The sequence below is a fragment of the Puma concolor genome, chromosome A2 (genome assembly GCF_028749965.1).
Source record: "Puma concolor isolate L17-30 chromosome A2, mPumCon1.1.hap2, whole genome shotgun sequence".
In the NCBI taxonomy this organism is placed as follows: domain Eukaryota; kingdom Metazoa; phylum Chordata; class Mammalia; order Carnivora; family Felidae; genus Puma; species Puma concolor.
In genome coordinates this window covers 1991798-2015501 of record NC_141668.1, presented here as the reverse complement: position 1 = coordinate 2015501, position 23704 = coordinate 1991798, and the positions used below count along the sequence as shown (strand labels likewise).

Sequence of the window (23704 nt, the reverse complement as noted above, 5' to 3'; positions counted from 1 at the left end):
ACGTCGCTGTGGCCGGGACGCTGATTTTCTGACTAGCTCAGGCTGGTCATACGGTACAGTCTGTCCCGGGACTGAAGAGTCCCCAGTGCTAGCGGAGTCTCTCTCTGCTCCTCCCCCACGCGCGCACTCACTCTCAAAATAAACAACAAAACAGGACTATTTGCATTTTGTATGTTTTCTGTGTACTCTGAACTGAACCTTATTTCAATACAAGTACAAACATAAGTTTAAATAACTGAGTCACTGTCATTAAAAAAAAAAAAAAAAAAGACTAACTTGTCCCAATTTGTGCTTCTGGCCGTGACGGAGGTTTAGGGACCCGATTTAAGGTCTTACCTCCAACAAGTAAAAGATCAGACAAAATGTAACCAACGACGGTTTTCGGGCACTCGACTGTCATCGTTAAGAAAAGGGAAACAAAGCGAGCGGAGGTGTCCAGGCCACAACTGGAGCGGCGCGAGGACACAACTGCGCCCCGCAGGAGACCCCCGGGAGCCCGGGAGGGGCTGGCCCGCTGGGCACCGATCCCGGCCCGGCCCGAGGGCCCCGAAGAAGCGCCCGACACTCTGCCCTCCGCGAGGCAGCCCAGCGCCGCACGCGCGGCGCTCCAAGTCACTTCGCGGAGCGTGAACGGCCGGCACCCCGCGTACAAAATTCACGTCGGGCATCCGATCGAACTTGGCCAGAGCCCTCCAGGTCCCGGCGGAAGGAGAGCGCAGCCCACCGGGGAGGACGCTCAGCCGAGCCCACGGAGCAGCCACAGGCACAGACAAGAGCACCGCCGGAGAGCCGGCCCGCGCCCGCCGGGCCGCAGGGGGCGCGGGACCCGGCCCGGGGAGCGCGGCGAGGGCGCGGGCGGCGGGCGCCACCCGGCAGCAGCGGGAGACGCAGTCGGGCCGGCAGGTGCACGCGCGCAAGGGCGGACGCCAGTGGAACTCGGCGCACAGGACAGTCCTCTGCGCCACGATGGCTGAACTGTGGAACGTGCAGAAAACCACGGTGCCGGCAGCTCGGGGGAAGCAGCCGCCCGGGGCTCAGGAGGGCGGGGGGCGGGGGGGGGGGGAGCACCAACCAGGGCCCTGAAGAGCGCGCCGCGGGAGGAGCGCGACCCGGCGAGCATGCGCGGTGTGGCCGTGCGCGGGGCGGGGCCGGCGAGCACGCGCGGCGTGGGAGCGCCGCGCCGGCGACTGAGACGTCTGTGCCGTGCGCGGGGCCGAGCCCGCGAGCATGCGTGCTGTGGCCCTGAGCGGGGCCGGGCCGGCGAGCACGCGCGGCGTGGCAGAGCCGCCGCCGGCACGCCGAACTCGGCGCTGTGCGCGGGGCGGGGCGGGGCCGTTGAGCATGCGCGCCGGTTGCTGGGCAACGGCGAGCCGCGCGGAGGTCGGTTTTGGGGGCGGGTGCCACCGGCGCGGGGCGGGAGCGCGGCCGCGGGGACCCCGTCGGGCAGCGCAGGCCCTCGGTCCCCCGCGCGGCCTACTTAATCGCGACCGTTGTTGGGCGGGCCTAACCTCCGGCCGGTGTGTGAGAGCGGTGACACTGCCCGTCACTGAGCGGGAGCCGAGCCCACAGGTAGGGCGAAGTTGTTAGGGAGCACCTGCACCGGTAGCCTGCGCGTCTGCGCGCTGCTGCCCCCCTCGGCGCCGTGTCCCCACGTCGCACGAACGAGGGGGCCACCAGCTACCCAACAGCGAGGCAGCGTGTCCGGCGGCCTTCTCTCGTGTGCGTGCTTCCCATTAGCATGCTTATCGATAAGCTTGAGGTCACGTAGACACTGGCACCACCGTGGAGATTTTTGTGACCAAGCCCTAACACTTCTAACTGGTTGTTAATGGTGGAATTTACCAAGAAAGAATGTTCTCGTTCATTTTGGCTCTTAAAGCTGGGCAAGGATCAAGTTTCTAACCCTCCCATTGTTGCAGACTAATTAAATACGTAATCTTGAAGGAGCCCCTGATCTCTGGATTTGTTTTCTCCTTTATAAAATGGAGTGGGACTAGATATCTGATGATATTTATTATCCGATAATGATATTATCATTAACTCGGAAAGTTAATGATACTGTGGGGCGGAGAAGGTACACGCTTTTCAGAAGCTCTTACCTTGACGTGAGTCATAGTGGCTTACGGTACAGTCACTTGAGATAAAACCGTAGGCTGTAGATAGCTAGCTGTGATAATTAAAGAGTTGTTAGTGTGATGTAAATTATGTTCTGCCAGGGTACAGGTGTTGTGAAAGAAGAAGATTCTGGAAGGGATCTACAGCATTTCAAATCCCTTGTGCCATTACTGCGGCTTACACTGTCCTGATGGAAAGGCTGGATAGAAACTTCCTGCTTGGGGAGTGGCCTGGGTGGCCCAGTCGGTTAAGCATTCGACTTTGGCTCAGGCCCTGATCTCGTGGTTCCTGAGTTTGAGCCCCACGTCAGGCTCCGAGCTGACAGCTCAGAGCCTCTCTCCCTCTCTCTGCCCCTCCCCCCCTCAAAAATAAACATTTAAAAATTTAAAAAGAGAGAAAGAAGGGAGGGAGGAAGGAACTTCTTGCATGCCTGCCTTGAGGCCAGATTGGAAAGCGAGCACAGAAACTGCCTTCTAGTTTCCGAAGCGTCTTCGCCCCCACTCAGCCTCGGAAACATCACAGCTTTGTTTCCCGTATCCTCACTTTCCACTCGACAGCAACTTTATTCTTCTCGACTAATTTAATGCAGGTGTTGATCCTTAGATACATATTTTGGGTTTCTTGCTTTCTAGTCTTAAAATTAGGCCCCATTTCCTAGATGACTTTAATAACTACTGTTTCTCTCCATTCCTGTGGATTTTGGACCCTTGTCTTCAGAAGCTGGATCCTTGCCTAAAAACTAAAACTAAAAGGGCCAATTCAAATTCTTCCACCGGTTTCAAAGGGAACTGGAGCAAGAATAACCACTTACAGAGTATCTTCTGCATGAAAGGGCCCTTTAGACACTTTGCAGGGTGGTCTCATTTAATCCTAAAAATAACCCTGTAAGGAGTGCATTATTACGCCTGTTTTAAGGTGAGGACACTACAACTCAGATATAGTATCTTGCCCAGCAACAGGTTTGTTCCCCGTATTCTGTATCTCTATGTTCTGGACAGACTGAGGTCACAGGACTCCCCTTGAATTCCAGGATATTCGTGGTTCCCTTTCCCCCGTAAATAATAAACACAGGCCGAGTTCCCCGGTGCCTTGTCTCCTCCTGATCCCGGGGTGTTAAGTGTGCTCGCTTCCCTCTTATCTGTCCTTCAAACCCCAGCTTAAATGTCCTCTTAAAGAGATACTTCACTTACTATTCTCTGATCTCGTCAGTCTGAAGTTGTGTTGTGTTTACGTACAATAGTGTATCGAGCAATGGATTGTTCTCTTTATATTCGTAGGCTCCCTCCCACTAGCTGGAGATTTGAGGACAGGGCTCAGTGGGTCGTGACTGGTGTGAGTCTCTCTAGAATCACGGTGCGTGGCTCAGTGCTGCGCTCTGGCAGACAATCGCGGATCAATCAGACTCCCAAACGTACCTTCCCCATAAACTTCAGAAGAGATGTTTACGTACACTCTAACTCTGACTTTCTGTTGCTTTTGTCTCTGCGGTGGGAGAATTCAAGGGATGTGACACGACGATCGAGCCCGACAGGGCCGAGCGGCGCCTCTCCGGACTCAGCATGCTACAACGTAAGGTATGCAACCCGCGTGTAAACAAACACTGTTTCACTCCTGAATACATTTTAATTCAGCCATCTGAAAGTATAAAAATATAGTTGCAAGACCTTGCTCCAAAGAGGAACTGTCCCCTTAGTCCCCACTAAAGCATCCCATAGCTGTGCAGTTTTCGTCTAAGTTTTCACCAAAAAGGCATGTACTTAATTGCAAGAATCTCTTTCATATTACAGAAGCCAGATTTGCCTTGAGTCTAATTTTACTGTAGTGAAACAGAATGTGTTCAGGCATGCGCAGCTTTTATAGGTCATGACGAATTAATTCATTTTTAAGACCTCAGTAATTAAACGATACTACTGTGTCGCCAACACAAATGGGGACACCGGGCTTCCCTGCACCTAGGTGACATGGGTCAAGCACTGTTTACTATTAACTTTGGTCTAGTGTGCTGCCAGGGCTGAGTAGTAAAGCCTAAGTTTTCTTCCAAATGATGTATTACATAACGTTCTGCATGTAAGGCTTTTTTCCTACTTTTTAGGGTCATTCATCTAAACAAGATAACTTAGCAGTCACTGCAGTTGCTTTACAAGATCACATTTTACATGACCTTCAGCTTCGAAATCTTTCAATAGCAGATCCTTCCAAGACAAAGGCACAACAGAGAGACACCAGATCCAAGTCTCTAAAAAGAAATACAAGAGCAGTAATAGATACTGGCCTTAAAACAACGGTACAAGGCCCTAAAGTGGAAGATCCAGAAAGAGAATATGTTCTTGATCCAAAACCACCACCCTTAACTTTAGGTAAGTTCATCTCATCATTCATATTTTGGCTTATTAGAGCTAATGAATCTAGTTGAGATTAATAGTGTAATTTTTTTTTTCTGGAACAGAAATTATTCTCATTTATAATCTTACAGAAATATATGTACGTACTAAAGTTTAAAAATTACGGGGACGATCTGGGCAAGAAAATAAAGATGAATAAGTAAAAATAGTAGAATACGATAACTGTCCACTGGTCCACACTGGCGGAAATCAGGCACTCTCACAGGAGAACGAGAATAAATCTATAGACGGGGGCCAAAAATCACCGTCTGGCCAACAGCACAGTAAGAACAAGCGTCAGCAGATGCTGAGGCCGGTGGGAGACCATGTTGAGACGCAGGATGTAGTCACAGCCTCACAGAGCGTCCACTCACCACAGAGGGAGACACCGCAGCCTCATGTTGGTGACACTGTGCCAGCAGCACCCTGACCAAGCGACCCAAGTGCCGTCACCATAGGGCCCCACGCTGACAGCACGCGCCCCGACCCCGTGCTCTGAGAAAGTGCCGTCGCCAAAATGCACATGTGAATTTAATCACGAGGACACTTCAGACACACCCAGACCGACGGACATTGTACAGTTTGGGCCTCTCTTCAAAAGTGTCCAGGAGAGCAAATGAAGACAGAGAAACCGTCCCAGATTAGAGGGGACGCAGGGGATAGGACAGCGGACTGCAGTGTGTGATCTGGGACAAAAAGGGGACTTCAGTGAGACAAGAACGAGATCCGTGAGGAATACAGACTAACTGGCACCTGCTAGATCAACACGAATTCCCTCATTTTGATCATCGAACTAGGGTTATGTAAAATATTAACATTTGGGGAAACTGGGTAAAAGGCACACGAGGATTCTTTATACTGGTTTTACAACATTTTGCAAGTCTCAAATTACTTTAGGCTGTAAATTTAGAAATAGAGAAGAGTTTTAAACGATGCCGGGCACGGAAAATAGGTTTGTCCGGGGGCGTGTAGCCCTCGCGCGCGTGTGCTGGCTGGAGGCGTGCTGGGAAGCCTGGGGGCTGCGGCCGCACAGCGCGGAGGGGAGCCTGCCACCACAGCGGTGCCCAGCGGACACCTGGCACTGTCCTCTGAACCGCAAACAGTGCCGGTCATGTTCTAGGAGACGGCGTAGCTCGAGAACATGCAGAGGCTTGGTGTGATGTTACATAATAACTTAGTGACTGTCTTCCGTTGTGCGTCTATAATTTACGGATTTGATCAAGTAGATGATCATCATAGTTTAGCAGGAAAGATTTAAATTAGACATCAGGAAGAACTTCACAACTTGGAAAATAAGGGAGATTAAATAGGAGAGGAAACGACATACTCTTTCAGGAGCTGTTCACATTTGCAAAAAAAAGTTTTAACTGTTCTGCTCATTAATCACTAATAAGGTTGAATCATGTTTTGTTTTGTTTTTTAAGTTTACTTAGTTTGAGAGAGAGAGTGCATGTGCCAACAGGGGAGGGGCAGAGAGAGAGAGAGAGAGAGAGAGAGAGAGAGAGAGAGAGAGAATCCGAGGCAGGCACCGTGCTGACAGTGTGGACGCCAACGCAGGGCTCAAACTCACAAACCGTGAGATCATGACCTGAGCTGAAATCAAGAGCCAGACGCTCAACAGACTGAGCCACCCAGGCGCCCAAATCATAGGTTTCATTACTGCCTTTACCTGGTATGGCAGTCAGGTCTCCGTTTGCTGATTTGGTGGTGTTCTTTATGTACTCTGCATATTAATCCCTCATTGATTTACCACTGAGAAGATCTGCTCCTGGCCTGGCACCTCTTTTAATTTTATGTGTTATTTTTTATTGAATAAAATATTCCTTCTGATTACTGTTAAATCCATCGGCTTTTCTCTGTTATTGTTTATGCTTTGGGGGATTTAAGGAATCCTCATCCATTCCGAGATGACAAAGATTTTCCACGTTTTCTTTATTTACCTTCAAAGTTTTGCCTTTCCCATTTAGACCTCGTCACAGTTTATTTTGCACAAGGTACTGGGAACAGCAGTTGACAGAAGCATTTATGTCAGCACACTGTCACGTGTTGTTTGCTGAGCCGCAGCACCCCCCTTCTTCCTGTGCCAGGATCCCACGGTCACACAGAGGGAGAGAGAGGAGGGTTATGATTTGGGGGCTTCTGTCTCTGGACCAGTATTTTACTGTTTTAATTAATAAGAGCTCTGTAATATGTCTTGATAACTGGTAGGAAAAGACCCAAAATTATCCCCCCAAAAAAGTTCTTAGAAGCATATTCTTTCAGTGCACTAAAGGACAGTTTGTGGAGCCACTCCTTCTGGAACCTTCCATCACCGTGCTCCCATGTGGATCACTGCTGTGCGGGGCGAGCGCAGGGCCCACAGCCGGGGGTCTCCTCCGTGTGCCCCACTGGCAGCCTCCCAGGAGCAGGTGCGTGGGGGCCCGCGCCTTGGGCCGTCTGTGTGGGCGCAGGCCTCCCACGCCGGCCCTCCCGTGTTCTACCCCTGCTTTCCCTCAGCTCCTCCTCTCGGCCAGCCGGCCTTCACTCCCCCTTCCTGTCTTCCAGCTGACGCTCACGTCTCCGCGACACAAGTTCCCATTTTGGAGCGCTCTGCTGGTGCTCAGGGTGTCCCTGGCACAGCTTCCTACTCTGGTTTCCAGCTGCAACACCTCACTGTCCGTCTGCACAGAGCCCGCGGGGGGCGCCGCACCTGCTCCCTCACCCGGGGAGGCACTTGACTCCCACTGTGGCATGAGCTCCACACTTGACCCAGGAGAACACATGCCGGCTGTCGAGTATCGCTTCGGTGGTCAGTCCATCCTGACAGTAATTCTACCTCATAAGAATCTTTAGCAAGGGATAAACTTGATTGATACTCATTCTGTGAAGGTCACTGGTGGCAAAAAGTGGGCTAAATCGGAAGAAGACAACACTGAAGGCTGAACCCTAAAATAGGCGACAAGTGAGAACCTTTGGCCAAGACATGTGGAAACGTCAGAGTCTTCAGCTTCTCTCCCTGAAAACCGGATAGCAGTCCTGCCAACGTGGAGAATACTGTGAAAATGACACAAGTATGGGAAATTCTTTGCAAATAAAAGCGTTCCTACCGTTGACTTTTAGCACCCATAGAAGACCAGTGTTCCCCATATGGTGGAAGAAAGTACGCCGTATGTTTTGTTTTCAAATTTGTTTGCAAAACAATGTCATTAAATTATGAGTACTATGTTCTGGATGTATCGTACCTTCATTTTCTCTTGTTTTCACTTCAGCTCAGAAGTTGGGCCTGTTTGAACCTCCCCCATTGCCACTATCATCAGAGGAATGGGAAAAAGTGAAACAAAGATCCATCATGCAAGGGGACTCAACGCAGCCATGCCCAATATGCAAAGAAGAATTTGAACTTCGCCCCCAGGTGTGTAGCGGGAAAATCAGATAAGCAGGCTTGGGGACTAGACGAGGCTGGAGCTTCAGATCCCAGCCTTCATTTCTCCGATTTCTTCCGCCTACGTGACCTCAAATACTTACGTTTTCTCTTCCGTTAATTAGAGTGTGTGTGAGAGAGAGGTAAACACTCTCATTAAACAGTTTTGTTTATTTACTGAATGATCTTCTCAAGCACAAAGTCCGCACAAAAGGAATGCTCCTTTCCCCGTGGCCGGAAATGAGCTAGAGGGTGAGCGGAGGCTTGCAGTGCAGGAAGGAGAGCAAAGGGGAATTTTAAGTTGTTTTGTGAACTGAAATCATAAAAAAAAGAAAGAAAAAAGGAAGGAAGGGAGGGAGGGAGGGAGGAAGAAAGAAAGAAAAAAAAAGAAAAAGAAAAACTTGAATCTCCAAAGAATTTGTATAAGAACGTTTAAGTAAAATCTTTTTTTTTTTTTTTTTTTTTTTTTTAAATTTTTTTTTTTCAATGTTTATTTATTTTTGGGACAGAGAGAGACAGAGCATGAACGGGGGAGGGGCAGAGAGAGAGGGAGACACAGAATCGGAAACAGGCTCCAGGCTCTGAGCCATCAGCCCAAAGCCTGACGCGGGGCTCGAACTCACGGATCGCGAGATCGTGACCTGGCTGAAGTCGGATGCTTAACCGACTGCGCCACCCAGGCGCCCCTAAGTAAAATCTTTTAACGTCTTTATTCACGAACCCTTACCATAGTAAGGTTGATCTTCTAGACGATATGCAGTCGAGGCGCGTCACAGAGATTTCTGTGCACACGGTGCCTGCCCAGTCTCCTGTGATCCCCTCACACTTAGGGGCGCTCCCCCGTCGAGGATCTGGTGTTTTGTGTTAAGCTCGCAGCCGCCCTACAGTGCCTTCCTGTGGGCGCTGGCCGTGCTTCCTACCGAGCAGGTGCAGGTTTGCTGGAAAATACAGCAATCAGAGTCAGGGCAGGCTCTCAGTTCATAGCCTGGGAACCTCGGGCTTTCCTCACTACCTGGCACGTAACTCTCAAACTTAATTTGTTTTAATGAGTTTCATCGTTAACAAGTTAGTTCACAGCCATAAAACGTTTGTTCTTTACTAATTTGAATTCACGAGTTATTTGAAACGTACTTATTGTATTCTAGTTCTCTATCAAGACCTCATCTTACCTGTATGAAAGCTGGGGATCTGGGAGAGATTTTAGCCCTTAAACCACAGAATTACCATTAGGATAATTTAGTATCTTAGTGGGGCAAGAGTGACTAGAACCACAACTAGTCTTTCCGGCCCCAGCAACGTCTTTTTTAATTACGCTGTAAATACTGAGGCTGACCGGTGTATGAAGAATGACAGCGTATTCCAAGTGTCTTGGAGGGAGCAGGGACGGGATGCACCATGCCCATCTCTTCCATTCTGGTTTTTATACATTTCTCACTCAGTCTTTATTTCGTTTGGTCACAGTTACAGACACTTGTGTTCATTTTGCATGTTTACTTTGTTTGTTGTTCTGTGTTTAGAGTTTTCCTTAGTCACAAACAACAGCTGGTATTTCCTCCAGCATTTATGATTTCAGAGGACCTCAGTTATCTTGTGCGTCCCAGAGGGAGGCATTGTACCCATTTAATAGATGAGGGCACAAGCAGGTCAAGTGACCCACACCAGCATGACTCAGGAAGTATGTTCAAGGTCAGCTGGAATCTAGTCCCAACTTCTAGCATATGGACCACCACTTGGTCATTTACTTTTATCTCAGATAATGTTTGCCGGTAACAAACATTTATGGACGTTTAAAAGTATATTTTAGGGGCACCTGGGTGGCTCACTCGGTTAAATCTGATTCTTGATTTTGGCTCAGGTCATGATCTCACAGTTCATGGGATCGAGCCCCACATCAGGCTCTGTGCTGGCAGCTCAGAGCCTGCTTGGGATTCTTAATCTCTCTCTCTCTCCCCCTCCCCAGCTCATGCTCTGTTTCTCAAAATAAACATTAAAAAAGAGTTTATTTTAAATATACAGAAGTACAGTGTTATTCAACATAGATCCTCAAATATCTGCTGATGAAACACTGACGGATATTCCACAAAGAATGCAAAATCGAGCACACCAAAGGGTGCTGTTAGATTAATGGCGATAATTAACAAGGACCCGCGTTACTAAGGTTTTCCAGTTTAGGCTTATTGGCAGTCAGTTTCAAGTCGAGGTTTTTTAACTTTGTGGGTTCTATCTAGTCCGGTATTTCTTCCATTCTTCCTATTTAAGAGGGGAAGAGTAGAGTGAAGGAGGGGGGTGGGGGGAACCGGGGAAGTGTTCACGGCAGGAGTAGTGTTAGAGGCTGCTGGGAGCTGAGCCCCTCGACGCCCCTCTCCTCCTCTCTGGGAGAAGCCAGGGCCGCGGGCCCTCTCGCCGGGCTCCCTCCGTGCGCGTGCTCGCAGCTCACTGGGGCTGGTGTCCTGGTATCACCCCCTGGTTCTCCTTCCAGAAGAACCACCTACCCTCTTCCTTATTCCACAGCCCAGAATATCACTGTGCGGTGGAGAATTTGGGTCACAGAGAGGTGATGCTTTCTTGTGAGCGCACTTTCCCTGCATTTCAGAGAGAACAAGTGTTTCGTATGTGTGTAGGATTTATTGCTGTTTAAACTGAAGTGTGTTAGAATTAATAAAGCCGCCGTCGGTTGAACAAAGCCCTAAGCAAAGACATTTGTTCGCGCTCCCCCGTCTCCTCCTTGGGCACCTCCCTCCCCACGCACCAGCCCCCTTCCCTCCCAGGGTCTGCCCAGGAAACACATCTATTTCCTAATGTATTTAACACACTCATTTTAACGGCTTACTAGCAATCATCCTGTGTCTGATGTTTCAGACTGTTGTTAATGGAGGTTTTTCTCGTCGAGATGATATACCTGTGCTGTGCTCAACTTTAAATATTAGAAATATCAAGGTTATTAATCTGCTTTTTTAATTTTTCAAAGAAACAACACAGCCTACCTTTTAAGCATTCAGAATTTTTCTTTTAATTAATGCATTTATGCTGCTGCTCTTTGAAAACCAATTTAAACTTCAAACATTTTTGTCTTCTCGCAAACAGGTGCTGCTTTCATGTTCCCATGTGTTTCACAGAGTGAGTGAGTCCCGCCTCCTTCCCTCGTAAAGTGCGCAGTGCGTCGCCCGTGTAGCGATCGCTCATTTAAAGTCTCCTGAAAAGAACCACTTGCCTTATCCGGAACCACCGCTTAGAGTTAGAAATACGACTTTAGGCTACAGCGCAGCTCATCCTGTTTTGAAAGTCCCGAGTCTTCTGCGACGAAAGACGCGCAAGTGTTTATATAACGCACTCCTCCTGGTGGCGCACATCAAAGTGACGGCCCGCTTCCCAGGCCCCACTGCGGTAGCCTCACGCACGAGCCGTCACCTCCCTTGACGCGAGCTGTTGGCAGGAGTTTTTGATGTAGCTGCATGTACATTCTTGTAAAATTTCACTTTTGGAACAAGTTTCATGAGGAAGGTGTTAACATCTGATGAAACTTCTTCCCTTTATGCTCTAATCTAAATTGGACTGTCTCATAATTATGAGAGAAAAGAGCGCTATAATTACACTAGAAGTAAAAATGTTATTTATAAGTAATTACTTATAAAACGTTCAATGTTTTTCTTCAGGCATGCCTCCAGGCTTTTGAAAAATTCGCAAATAAAAAAACCTGCCCCCTCTGTAGAAAGAACCAGTACCAAACCAGAGTGATTCACGACGGAGCGCGGCTGTTCAAAGTAAAGTGTGCGACAAGGTAGGAAGGGTCCCCCGCGCCCGCGGGCCCCACGGCCCACCCGGGACGCACTGTCCTGCAGCCCAGCTGTGACGGTTCACGTTCAAGGTCGCGGGGATGTTGCCTCCCGCCTCGACCGCGGCCCCACCCCACCCCACCCCGGTCTCGCCCGGTTTTGAAACGCCTGTCGAAGCCGTCCTGAGTCAGTCATTTCAAACACCTGTGTTCCAGGATCCAGGCCTCCTGGAGGGGACACGTGGTGAGGAAGTGGTACCGAGACCTGAGGAGAACAGTGCCGCCCACGGACGCCAAGTTGAGGAGAAAATTCTTTGAAGGAAAGGTAGGGGAAGGCCCTCGATCCCCCAGAGTGTGTGCGCGCGGGTGAGACTCAGCGGGGGCAGGAAGACCAGCAGAGGCTGGGGACGCCCGACGCTCGTTGGTGCGCGGGCTTTTCAAAAACGGTTGAGGTGCTGCTAAAAATCCCGGTCGACGTAAACTGACTTTCCAACCCAGACAGTGGGGACAGATCTTCTCTTCTAGTGAAACCATAAAATTCGTAACATTGGGAGAAGTTTAAATTCAAAGCAACTTTTGTCTGGCCATTTCGTGACACCCGCTTCAATAATCTCTTAGGATAAAGGAATGGAAACGGGCTTAGTTTCTCACACCCCCTGCATTGCGAGTTAAAAGAACAGGAGAACTTTGTAAAAATAAAGGCCTGCAGTGCTGCGTTTCACTGGGGCCTCCCAGGGCCTCCCAGAGTCACCAAATGGGAGAGTTTCAGAAATAAGTAACGGCAGTTTCTACCCTTTCTTTGAACCTTTTTTTTCAAAGTTTTTGATGTTTATTTATTTTTGAGAGAGAGACAAAGCGCAAACAGGAGAGGGGCAGAGAGAGAGGGAGACACAGAATCCGAAGCAGGCTCCAGGCTCCGAGCCGTCGGCACAGGGCCCGACGCGGGGCTCGAACTCACGAACCGTGAGATGGTGACATGAGCCGAAGTCGGACGCTCAGCCGACGGAGCCACCTGGGTGCCCTTTAACCCTTTTTTTTATCGGTTACGTTTCCCTTTTTTGGCTTAGCAACTTTCCATCATCGAAGCCCAAACAGAAGGGACAGACTTCGCACGGCGGAAGGAGCCGGCTGAGCTGGCGCTGCCACCCCAGCTCCGCCCTCATGCGCGTGTAACAGGACAGTGATAATCTCGACCTTGCAGCGGGGCCCGAACAAGTGGAGCTGTGTTGACAGAGGCCTAGCACACAGTAGGCGCTCGGCAGTGTGTGTCCATTATAAGTGCTGATACGTTGTTCGAGTTCATCTTTGTGTCACCTGCTTCGGATTGAGTGGTAGTGTATATTTTTTAAAGTTTATTTTGGAGAGACAGAGGGCAGGAGAGCGTGCACGTGTGAGTGGGGGAGGGGCGGAGAGGGAGAGAGAGAATCCCAAGCGGACTCTGCGAGGTCAGCGCGGAGCCTGACTCGGGGCTCGAGCTCACAAGCCGTGAGGTCCTGACCTGAGCTGACATCAAGAGTCAGACACTTCACCACCTGAGCCTCCCAAGCACCCTGATGGTCCATATTGTTTTCGCTAGCGTGTCCTGTATGAGACTATGGCATTCTGACGTGAGGCGAGCTTTAAATCTCTAAGACAGAATTCACAGTCACACTTTCCTGTAGTCATTATGTATGGAAGTTTCCCTTACACATTTATTTAGATCTTTCCCACACTTACTTGTTTCTTTTTCGCCTGCACTCCCATTTGTAAGAATGAGTGATAGAAAATTACTCTTTACCGTATAGAGGGATCCCTCTTCTCCCCGTCGTTATCGCGCCTTCAGTGTGTAAAGCATAAGTGACCTCAGTCCCGTGCTTTGGGGGAAGAGGCTGATGTTCACGACGTGCTTCCTGGTTTTATCTGACTCCCAATCTGACCTTCTCGGGCGAGGTGCTGTCTCTGTGCATCTTGTAAACCCCCCTTCCTCATCTGCGCCCTGGCTGGGGGGCTTCTGAGAGCGCCCGGAACTGTACAGGGGTCCTGGAGGTAAGTGCACTGAGGCTCGGCCCTCAAACAGGACAGTGCTGGATGTTCCCAGGGCCGTTTCCGATCACTCAGGTCGTTGGTCCAGGCGACATAGTTACGGGTGTGTGCAAAAGAAAATTGGGACCTTGGCTGACTTTGATGGCATTATGTCCCAGATTTAATCAAGAAAACACAGCGGATTTGTGCTCAGGAGCAGGACAACACCAAATGCAACGTGTGAGTAAATAACCCTAAAACCCTGTACCTCGAAGACAAGACCGCACCACTGATGGAGGGAGGAGCTTGTAGGGCAAGGGCAGCCTGAGCGCCGGGGGGGATGCACCACGAGTGCTGCCTGGCCCCACGGGAGGCGTCCTCTCGGGCCCACGGGGGACAGAGGCGCAGGGTGGCTCTGGCGGATGAGCGGGGCCCGCAGCAGCCCCTGCTGGCTGCCCAAGTGGAGGTGGGCAGAGGGAGGGCGGGGGCTGTAGAGGGAGAATCCGCCATTCGATATAAGAGAAAACTATTTTCTGAGTCTACGATGCACGTTGTAGCGTGAACTGAGGAGCAAAACATATTTAGGGAAACTGGACAGTCCCGGTGAAAGCCCCCTGCCCACATCGGCGTACGGGGTGGACACGAGAAACGCCGTGCGTTCTTCAGCACCATCTACTGGACAGGAGGGACGGCCAATCGGCTACAACTCCCAAAGTTACTGCATAAGAAGAGCATGTGCCACCTCCGTTTGTCTTGGACAAGTGACCCTTTCCTCTGAGGGCGCTGACCTCCCTTCCGGCTCTCCGTTCCGCTGAGCTTTGTATCTAGTTTTTAAAAGTCCTTGTCCACCGACCAAGATAATGGGCTGCCTGCTGCTCACCGCGGTACACCTGTCTTCTGGCCAGTTAGCTGTCCCAGCGCCGTCCTCCGCCTTCCTCACACCCGCCATCTCTCCAGGGGTCACTCACTCTCAAGTCCGCGAACGGAGTTCTCGGCCTGCTATTTTCTCTACTCTGCACACTGACAGTAATTCTACTGACAGTAATTCTTAGTAATTCTAATGTGATAATGGCTTTCGAATCAGAAATTATTGATTTTTTTCTCTTAGAAAAGTTTAATTACACATGATAGTCATTTTACCTATGCGTGTAAATTTTTCATTTGCATACGCCATCTTGTAATCATTTTTGAAAATATAGGCTACACTTTTTCACATAAAGCAGAGTCATGAGACTCGACCGATTCTATATCTACACACAAATACGTGCGCGCGCACACACATAAACACACAATTACATACCCGTGCACAGACACAACGTGTAAAGACACACACGGTGATTCAGATCGTTCTTCCCCAAAAGTATTGATTTAATGTTAGACTCAATTTGTCGCACAACTCGGCATTTTATAATTTTTTTCAGCTGTCTTTTTTTATTATTATTACTAACTCTGTAATCCTCACTCTCTCTGCTAGTTTCCTAAATCTCTGTAATTTCTTCTTACTTCATTCTACTCCCTTATCCCATTTGGCCATAAACACTGAAATCTATACCCAAGCCTCATTTTATTTTTTAAATGTTAATCCCAGTTATTTAACACACGGTGTAATATGTTCCAGGTGTACAATGTAGTGATTCAACACCACATCACCCGGTGCTCATCACAAGTGCATCCTTAATCCCCCATCACCTGTTTCCCTATCCCCCACCCACCTCCTCTTTGGTGACCATCAGTGTGTTCTCTGTAGTTAAGAGTCTGTATCTTGGTTTGTCTCTCTGTCTCTCTTTTTTCCTTTGCTCATTTGCTTTGTTTCTTCGATTCCACATAAGAGGGAAGTCCTATGGTATTTGTCTTTCTCTGACTGACTGACTTGCTTAGCATTGTACTCTCTAGATCTGTCCGTGTTGTTGCACATGTCAAGATTACATTTTTTTATGCCTGAGTAATATTCTATTGTGTATATATACCACATCTCTATCCATTCATTAGTTGATGGGCACTTGGGCCGCTTCCATAATTTGGCTACTGTAAATAATGCTGCATTCAACAGGGGTGTGTGTATCCCTTTGAGTTAGTGTTTTTGTGTTCTTTGGGTAAATCGCCAGTAGTGCAATTGCTGGGTCCTGGGGTGGTTCTCTTTTTAACTTTTTGAGGAACCTCCACACTGTTCTCCAGAGTGGCTGCACCAGTTTGCATTCCCAGCAGCAGCGCAAGAGGGTTCCCGTTTCTCCACACGCTCGCCAACACTTGCTGTTTCTTGTGCGTTTGATTTCAGCCATTCTGGCAGGTGCGAAGTGATGTGTCCCTGCAGTTTCGGTTTGCATTTCCCCGACGGTGACGATGAGAGCATCTTCTGTTTCTGTTGGCCATCAGCATGTCTTCCTTGGAGAAATGTCTGCTCATGTCTTGCGCCGTCTTTTGATTGGATTATTCGGGGTTTTTTGGTGTTGACTTATGTAAGTTCTCCATGTATTTTGGACACTAGCCCTTTATCAGATAAGCCATTTGCAAATATCTTCTGCCATTTGTAGGTTGTTTTCTAGTTTTGCTGTTTCTTTCGCCATGCAGAAACTTTTTATTTTGATGTAGTCGCAATAGTTTATTTTTGCTTTTGCTTCCTTTGCCTCAGGAGACATACCTAGAAAAATATTGCTACGGCCGATGACAGAGACATTGCTGCCTATGTTCTCCTCTAGGATTTTTATGGTTTCAGGTCTTACATTTAGGTCTTTAATCCATTTTGTTTTTGTTTTTTTATGTTTTATTTTTGCGAGAGACAGCGTGAGCAGGGTAGGGGCAGTGGGGTGGGGGTGGGGGTGGCGGGCAGAGGATCCAGAGCGGGCTCCGTGCTGACAGCAGAGAGCCCAATGCGGGGCTCAAACTCACAAACCATGAGGTCATGACCTGAGCTGAAGTTGGATGCTCAACCAACTGAGCCCCGCCGGTGCCCCGGTTTTCAATCCATTTTGAATTTATTTTCGTGTATGGTGTAAGAAAGCGGTCCTGTTTCATTCTTTCGCACGTGGCTGTCCAGTTTTCCCAGCACCACTTGCTGAAGGGACTGTCTTTTTCCTATAGAACATTCTTTCCTCTTTTCTTGAAGATTTATTGGCCTCATCATTGTGGGTTTTCCTCAGTCTGGATTTTCCATTCTGTCGCACTGTGTGTCTGCGTCTGCACCGGCCCCGGACTGTGGTCACGACTACAGCTTTGTTAAGGTCACTTGAAGTCACACGGTTGCGGTGCATCCAACTTTGCTTTTCTTTTTCAAAATTGCTTTGGCTATTCGGGGTCTCTTGCGGTTCCATATACGTTTTAGGATTGCCAAACCTCATTTTAAATAAATGAAATGTGCATTTACTGTTAGGTGGTGTATTCGTAGTAGGTACACCCCCCTGCCACTGCTCCTGGTTGCGTATGTAGACAGTTGTCCCCCCTTGTCCCTGAGGGGTGCATTCCAAGATCCCGGGGGGATGCTGGAAACCACAGATGGCACCGAACCCTATATAAACCACATTTTTTCCTATACATACATACCTATGATAAAGTTCAATTTATAAATTAGGCACAGTAAGAGATTAACAATAACTGAGAGAACAATTATAATGATATCCTGTAATAAAAGTTATATGACTCTGGGTCACTCTCTCAAATATCTTACTGTCCTGCATTCACCTTTCTTGTGATGATGTGAGATGGTGAAATGCCCACGTGACAAGGTGAAGGGAGGCGAGTGACGTGGGACGTAGCGCTGGGCGCCCACTGACCTCTGATGATGCATCTGTTCCGGGACCACGGTTGACCACGCGTAACAAACTGGAGAGCGAGATCGCAGAGAAGGGACGGCTGTATGTTTGAACGTCTGTGTGGGTGGAGCCCAGAGGCTGTCCTTTTCTACATAGACCGCTTCTCAGTCACTTATTGAATGGCTCTTGCAATTTAATGATTTTTCTCCTACGTTTTTCAAACTGACTTGCTAAGCTATAAGCATGGTCTATAAAGTGTTAATCTACAATTTTAATCTATAATTTTAAATGCAATGTGTTTTAGTGATATCCGAAAGATCATTGAACTACTTTATTGAATTTCACGTTACCCAGGATTCTATAGATGCATCGAGACCATGCGGCTGCATACACAAGTGATAGCCTGCGGAGAGCTCATACCAATAAATTACGATAAACTACTGGGTGAAAGAAAGACTGTCAAGGGATAAGATATCCACACAGTCTCAAAGTATCATCCCAAAGATCATATATAATTTACAAACAGCATGAGAAGGCTTTACACTGGAAAGGTCTGACAGACATCTCAGCCCAACAGACGAAATTACCGATAACCAGACAACTGGACGCTATGTATTCCTAATGTACGCAGAGTGCGCTAGGACAAAACATGACCTGTGCCCTTTCATGCCAAAAATGCTTCACCTGAAACCAGTCAAGAAAGCATGTAATCAGGCACCTGGGTGGCTCAGCTGATTAAGCGCACCTGACTTCGACTCAGGTCACGATCTCGTGGTTTGTGAGTTTGAGCCCCGCATAGGGCTCTGTGCTGACAGGCCAGACCCTGGAGCCTGTTTTGGGTTCTGTGTCTCCCTCTCTCTCTGTCTCTCTCTCTCTCAAAAATAAATAAACATGAAAAATAATAATAAATAAATAATTAAAAATAAAATAAATTGGGGCACCTGGGTGGCTCAGTCGGTTGAGCGACCGACTTCGGCTCAGGTCATGATCTCGCAGTTTGTGAGTTCGAGCCCCACGTCGGGCTCTGTGCTGACAGCTCGGAGCCTGGAGCCTGCTTCGGATTCTGTGTCTCCTTCTCTCTCTGTCCCTCCCCAACTTGTGCTCTGTCTCTCTGTGTCTCTCAAAAATAAATATGTAAAAAAAAAAAAAACAAAAAAACAAAACTTTTAAAAAAGATGTTCAACCTTACGCATAATTAAAGAAAACTCAAATGAAAAACATCTGTTTCACCTACTGGATTAGCAAGAATTGGAAATTCTGATGATAATTATCTAGTATTGATGACAATGAGAGGAAAATGGACATTCTTACAAGCCATTGGCAGAACTAAGAATGTACTTCTGGCTGAAAGTTCTCTTTGAGCCCCCTAGAAATTGACCCTACAGATCTACATGTTTGCTAACATGTATCAATGACTGTGTTCACTATAGCGATGATTATGAGAGAGAAGGAATCATAAGCAGCTAGAGTCTGCCCCCAACTACATCCATACAGTGATTACCACACAGCAATTATAAAGACCACAGTAGATATGTATGTGGGGGTATAAAAAGATTTCCAAGAAGAGGCAACAAGAAAGGATAATGAGTAGGAAAGGTAACATGATAGGGCTGGGGTGCCACGGTGGCTCAGGTGGTTGAACGTCCGAATCTTGGTTTCATGGGTTTGGGCCCCCCATCAGGCTCTCTGCTGGCAGCACAGAGCCTGCTTGGGATTCTCTCTCTCCCTCTCTCTCTGCCCGTCCCCCACTCACACTGTCTCTGATTCTCTCAAAACAAATAAATAAACTTAAAAAAAAAAGATGATAGGGCTAAAATCTAACTAATTACCACAAACGTGATTGAGATGAATTTCCCTATTAAATAACAAACTTGAATTACATTGAAAAAATCTAACAGACACATTAGAATCCAATGAAATAAAGATGCCCTATATAAAGGCATGCTCAAAAATGATGCATATGCAAAAAAAAGAAAATCACAGTAAAATCAATGAATATTAAAGTACACTTGGAAATTCAGAACCTAAATTATACACTGTTCCTGTGTTCATGACAGTGAGCACACTAGTATTCTGTGGTGTATGGCTAAAGCTGTACTTAGAGGATGATTAGTGTCATGCACACTTATTATTAAACAAGAAAGATGAAAGATCATGAACTAAACATTCAAATGAGAAAGCTATAGTGATTAACACTAAAAAAATTTAAATGCAGAAAGTAGAAAGTATAAAGATAAAATAATTTGTTAGGATAAAAGTAAAACTGTAAGTGAAGCCAACAGCTGATATTTTGGGAAAAAGAAACTGAAGAGGAAAATTTCATCAGCATTTAAAAAACTAACAATGACTAGGTCTCACCAGAGTTAAAACAGATAAAACAGAATGCAGACACGTGGAATAGGAGGCATAACCGTATATGTAGAAATCATTTTAAAATGATAAAAGACTTGTATGCAAACTCATGCTGTTAAGTCTGAAAAATCATATGAACATATCTCAATCTTTACTGAAAATACTAAATTAAATATCCATTCCTAATAATAACAGCAAACACGAGCTAGGTGACATTTCCTTATCAAAGTAAAGACCATACATCAGAAACTAAAAACACATTTTTTTAGATAGTGAAACCCTAAAGATGTAAAATCAGTTACCCACTATCATCACACTTCGGTCAATCCTTACCAATGCAATAATACAAGAAAACAAAATGTGTGTGTGTGTGTGTGTGGGTGGTGTGCTTATGGGCATTATATAATAGTACATATATTATTTATACACATGGATTTAAAATCTATAAAATCATTTGAAGAATTAGAACTAAACTATTCGAAGATGTTCACATTCAAGATAAATATGCAAGAATTGTTTCTTATAGAGCAACAATAATCAGATATAAAGTGCAGGGGAAAAGGATCCCTTGCATAATAGTTAACAACTAAAATTAAACTTAACAAGGAATGTACAAGTACTGCTCAGAAAAAAATTTTTTCTGGGGGTGACATCAGCAACACGGCCACATAAAATGTCCCTCACTCATAACTGCCCCCCACCCATCAGCAGCAACAGTCTGGCATCCCACCACAGGTAAGAGTGCCTTTGTAGAACTGTGGAAGCCAGCACCAGAGGGTAAGGGACCCAGAAGGACTGTCGCCTGCCCATGGGTCCGGTAATAGGGATCACACCTTGGTTCAAGCTGTGGACCCCAAAGTGGCCTATGAACCTGCTCTGACCCTCTTGGCCAGTCTGTTGAGCCCCCAGAGAGCACTGCCTCAGACAATTACCCACATACAAGAGAACCTTTGGGAAGTCCAGGTTTCCCAAGGAAAAGTTCCATGACGCCCACAGGAATGCTTTGGAGAGGGTCAGAGGAGGAGTTAGACTTTACCCATGTCACCCTGCCCCAAGGAGGCACTCAGGGCCAAGAGAGGTCTTCTCCCCCATGATTTCTCCTGCAGGGGAATGTGAGAGCATGTGAGTGAGCACCCAGCCTCCTTGTCTGCGTGGGATGCTGCCAGAGAGGCTCCTCCTTCCATCCCGAGTACTGAGTCTTGAAATGCATAACGGGGGGTTGGGGGGGGTAGGGGGAAAAGAAGCTGGAAGTGCAGCAGATGGGCTCTCGGAGGGCAGGAAAGAGACAGAGTCCTACTGACTGTGCTGTGGCCCCCATTAAGAAGCCCCCGTGGGGGTGCCTCACCTGCATATCCCCCCCAGGCAGCCCCCAGTGCTACATGTGCCTTGCCTACACCCTGCGGCTGGCTCCCTGTGCACACTCCTGATGGTGAGTGCAAGCTCTGGCAGGCAGCTAGTGAGCACATGGAGAAAGCCAGCCCCAATCTGTGGGTGAAGGAGAGACCACAGGCTTGAGCTGTGGCTTCACCATTGGGAAAGCCAAAGGAAGGCCATCAGCACCCAGCCGGGAGCCATCCAGAATCCAGAGAAGGCATCCGAGCATAAGAATTCCGCCACAAGAGGGGGCAAGACCTGTGGGGTAGGAGAGAAAGCCTCTGAGCCCAGAGCAGGGCTGTGACAGAAGGTACTGCTCTCCTGAGGCCAGCCAGCAAAGAACAGGAGGCAACTGCTACTTTGCCATGAAGACAGCAACACGGGACCTCAAGGAACTTGAAAACCAAGGGGACGTGATCCCACCAAAGGATCTCAGCAACCTTCCAATAACCAACCCCAAAGACCTAGAGAGCTACACTTTACCTGGGAAAGAGTTCAAAATAGGTGTTTGAAGGAAGCTCAGTGAGGGGCAAGAAAACACAGAAGGAGGGGCACCTGGGTGGCTCAGTCGGTTACATGTCCAACTTGGGCTCAGGTCATGATCTCACGGTTCATGGGTTCGAGCCCCACATCAGGCTCTGTGCTGACAGCTCAGAATCTGGAGCCTGCTTCGGATTCTGTGTCTCCCTCCCTCTGCCCCTCCCCCACTCTCTTTCTCTCAAAAATAAAATTTAAAAACTTAAACACATCTGAGCATTGGAGCATCTGATGAAATCGGGGAAATGATACATGAACAAAATGACAAGTTCAACAGACAGAAACAATAAAGAACCAAATACATTCTGGAGCAGAGAACAGAGATAGAAAGCATCCCTATCAGATTGGATGAAGCAGAAGGAAGAATCTGTGATCTAGAAAAAAGGAAATTTGAAATTATCCAGTCAGAGGAAAACAAAAAGAAATTTAAAAAAGTGAAGAAAGCATACCGTCCAAGGAAACGGTCTGTGAATTATGAGAGTCTCAGAGGAGAGAGGAGGTAGCACAGAGAAATAGTGACTGAGAACTTCCCAAATTGGCGAGAGATTTGGATAGTCAAGTTGATGAAGTCACCAAACAAACGCAATTTAAAGAGATCTTCCCCCAAAACACATTCTAATAAAACTCAAAAACCAAAGAATCTTAAAAGCAGCAGGAGAAAAACCACACTCACAAGGGAATACCCATGAGGCTGTCTGCAGGTCTCTCGACAGAGACCTCGGAGGCCAGGAGAGAGCAGGACAAAATATTCCAGGTGCTGAAAGGCAGATCCTCCAACGGAGAACACTCTCCCTGGCAAAGGTGTGCTTCAGAGATGAAGGAGACAGACCAGACTGAGGGGGGTCCTCAGCACTAGGCCAGCCTCACAAGAAATGCCACCAGCTCTTCCTCGAGCTGACACGAAAGGGTGCTAATGAGCAACGTGAACGTGTATCGCTGCATACAACACAGCAGCGAAAGTAGGTGCGCGGGCGCATCCAGATTCCTCTAACACTGTAATGTGGTGGGTGTTAAACTCTTAACTGTCTAGATTAGAGGACAAAAGTATTACAGATAATGATAGGTACAGTAGTTTGTTGATGAATACACAATATAAGAAGAGGTCAACTGTGACATCAAAAACATAAAATGGGGGCAGTAAAGGGTGGAGGTTTTGTCTGGGATGGAAGCTAGGTTCTTATCAGTGTAAAATAGATTGTTACATCTATACAAGGTCTTAGCAAGGCTTGCGATAACCCCAAAGCGAAACCCCCCAGGAGAGAATGAAGAGGGTCAGAGCACACCCCTGTGAGAAATCAATTCACAAAGAAAAGCAACAAGAGAGGAGGAAAGGAACAAGGAACCACAAAAAGAGCTGTCAAACAACAGGTCACTTCTCCAACCCAAAGGCGAGAAATGGCTAGACGGACTAAGAAAACAAGATGAACTATACACAGCCCGCGAGACTCACTGCAAGGACACACAAGCTCCGAATGAAGGGGCAGAGAAAGTACTCTGTGTGGACGGAAGCCCAAAGAGAATGGGGACGCCCATGCTTCTCATCTGACAAAACAGACTGTAACTCAAAAGCTATAACAAGAAACAAAAAAGGTAACTAGATAATGTTAGTGATCTAGTTGGGGTGAGTTCATCAAGAGAATATAACAGAAATTAACTCAAAATGGATTAAAGACTTAAACTTAAGACCTGACACCACAAAATTTCTAGAAGAAATCCAGGAAAAGTCTCCTTGACATTGGTTTTTGGCAATGGTTTTCTGGATATAACAACAAAAGCACAGGAACAAAAGCAAAAACAAATACATGGGACTGTGTAAAACTAGAAAGTCTCTGCACACAGCAAAGAAAACAGTCAACACAGTGAAAAGGCAGTGAATGGGGGAATATCTGATAAGGGATTAATTCATATCCAAAACACATAAAGAACTCGTAAAACTTACCCAAAAAATCTGATTAAAAAATAGGCAGAGGGGCTAAACAGACACTTTTCCAAAGAAGACGTCCAGGTGGCTGAGGGACACGCGAAC

The 23704-nt window shown here is 47.5% G+C and overlaps 2 protein-coding genes across 7 annotated transcripts in view; one reads left to right on the top strand and one right to left on the bottom strand.

The window, feature by feature from the left end:
- Positions 1-1361: 1361 nt before the first annotated feature.
- Positions 1362-23704, top strand: part of RNF32 (ring finger protein 32) — a 38226-nt gene continuing 15883 nt past the window's right edge. The window contains exons 1-9 of one of the 6 annotated variants that reach the window (XM_086685455.1): positions 1370-1569; positions 3604-3689; positions 4208-4472; positions 7745-7887; positions 10981-11013; positions 11550-11674; positions 11885-11993; positions 13766-13909; positions 15945-16468. In XM_086685455.1, the coding sequence (XP_086541581.1) occupies positions 3675-3689; positions 4208-4472; positions 7745-7887; positions 10981-11013; positions 11550-11674; positions 11885-11993; positions 13766-13909; positions 15945-16007 (897 nt within the window). In that variant the 5' untranslated portion in view covers positions 1370-1569; positions 3604-3674 and the 3' untranslated portion in view covers positions 16008-16468. Of the gene's footprint in view, positions 1570-3603; positions 3690-4207; positions 4473-7744; positions 7888-9454; positions 9583-10980; positions 11014-11549; positions 11675-11884; positions 11994-13765; positions 13910-15944; positions 16469-23704 lie in introns of those variants that run through there. The other 5 variants (XM_086685452.1, XM_025929845.2, XM_086685443.1 and 2 more) reach the window with 5 other exon arrangements.
- Positions 8588-23704, bottom strand: part of LMBR1 (limb development membrane protein 1) — a 199352-nt gene continuing 184235 nt past the window's right edge. The window contains exon 16 of the mRNA XM_086685405.1: positions 8588-8834. Coding sequence (XP_086541531.1) covers positions 8761-8834 — 74 coding nt within the window. The 3' untranslated portion in view covers positions 8588-8760. The remainder of the gene's footprint in view (positions 8835-23704) is intronic.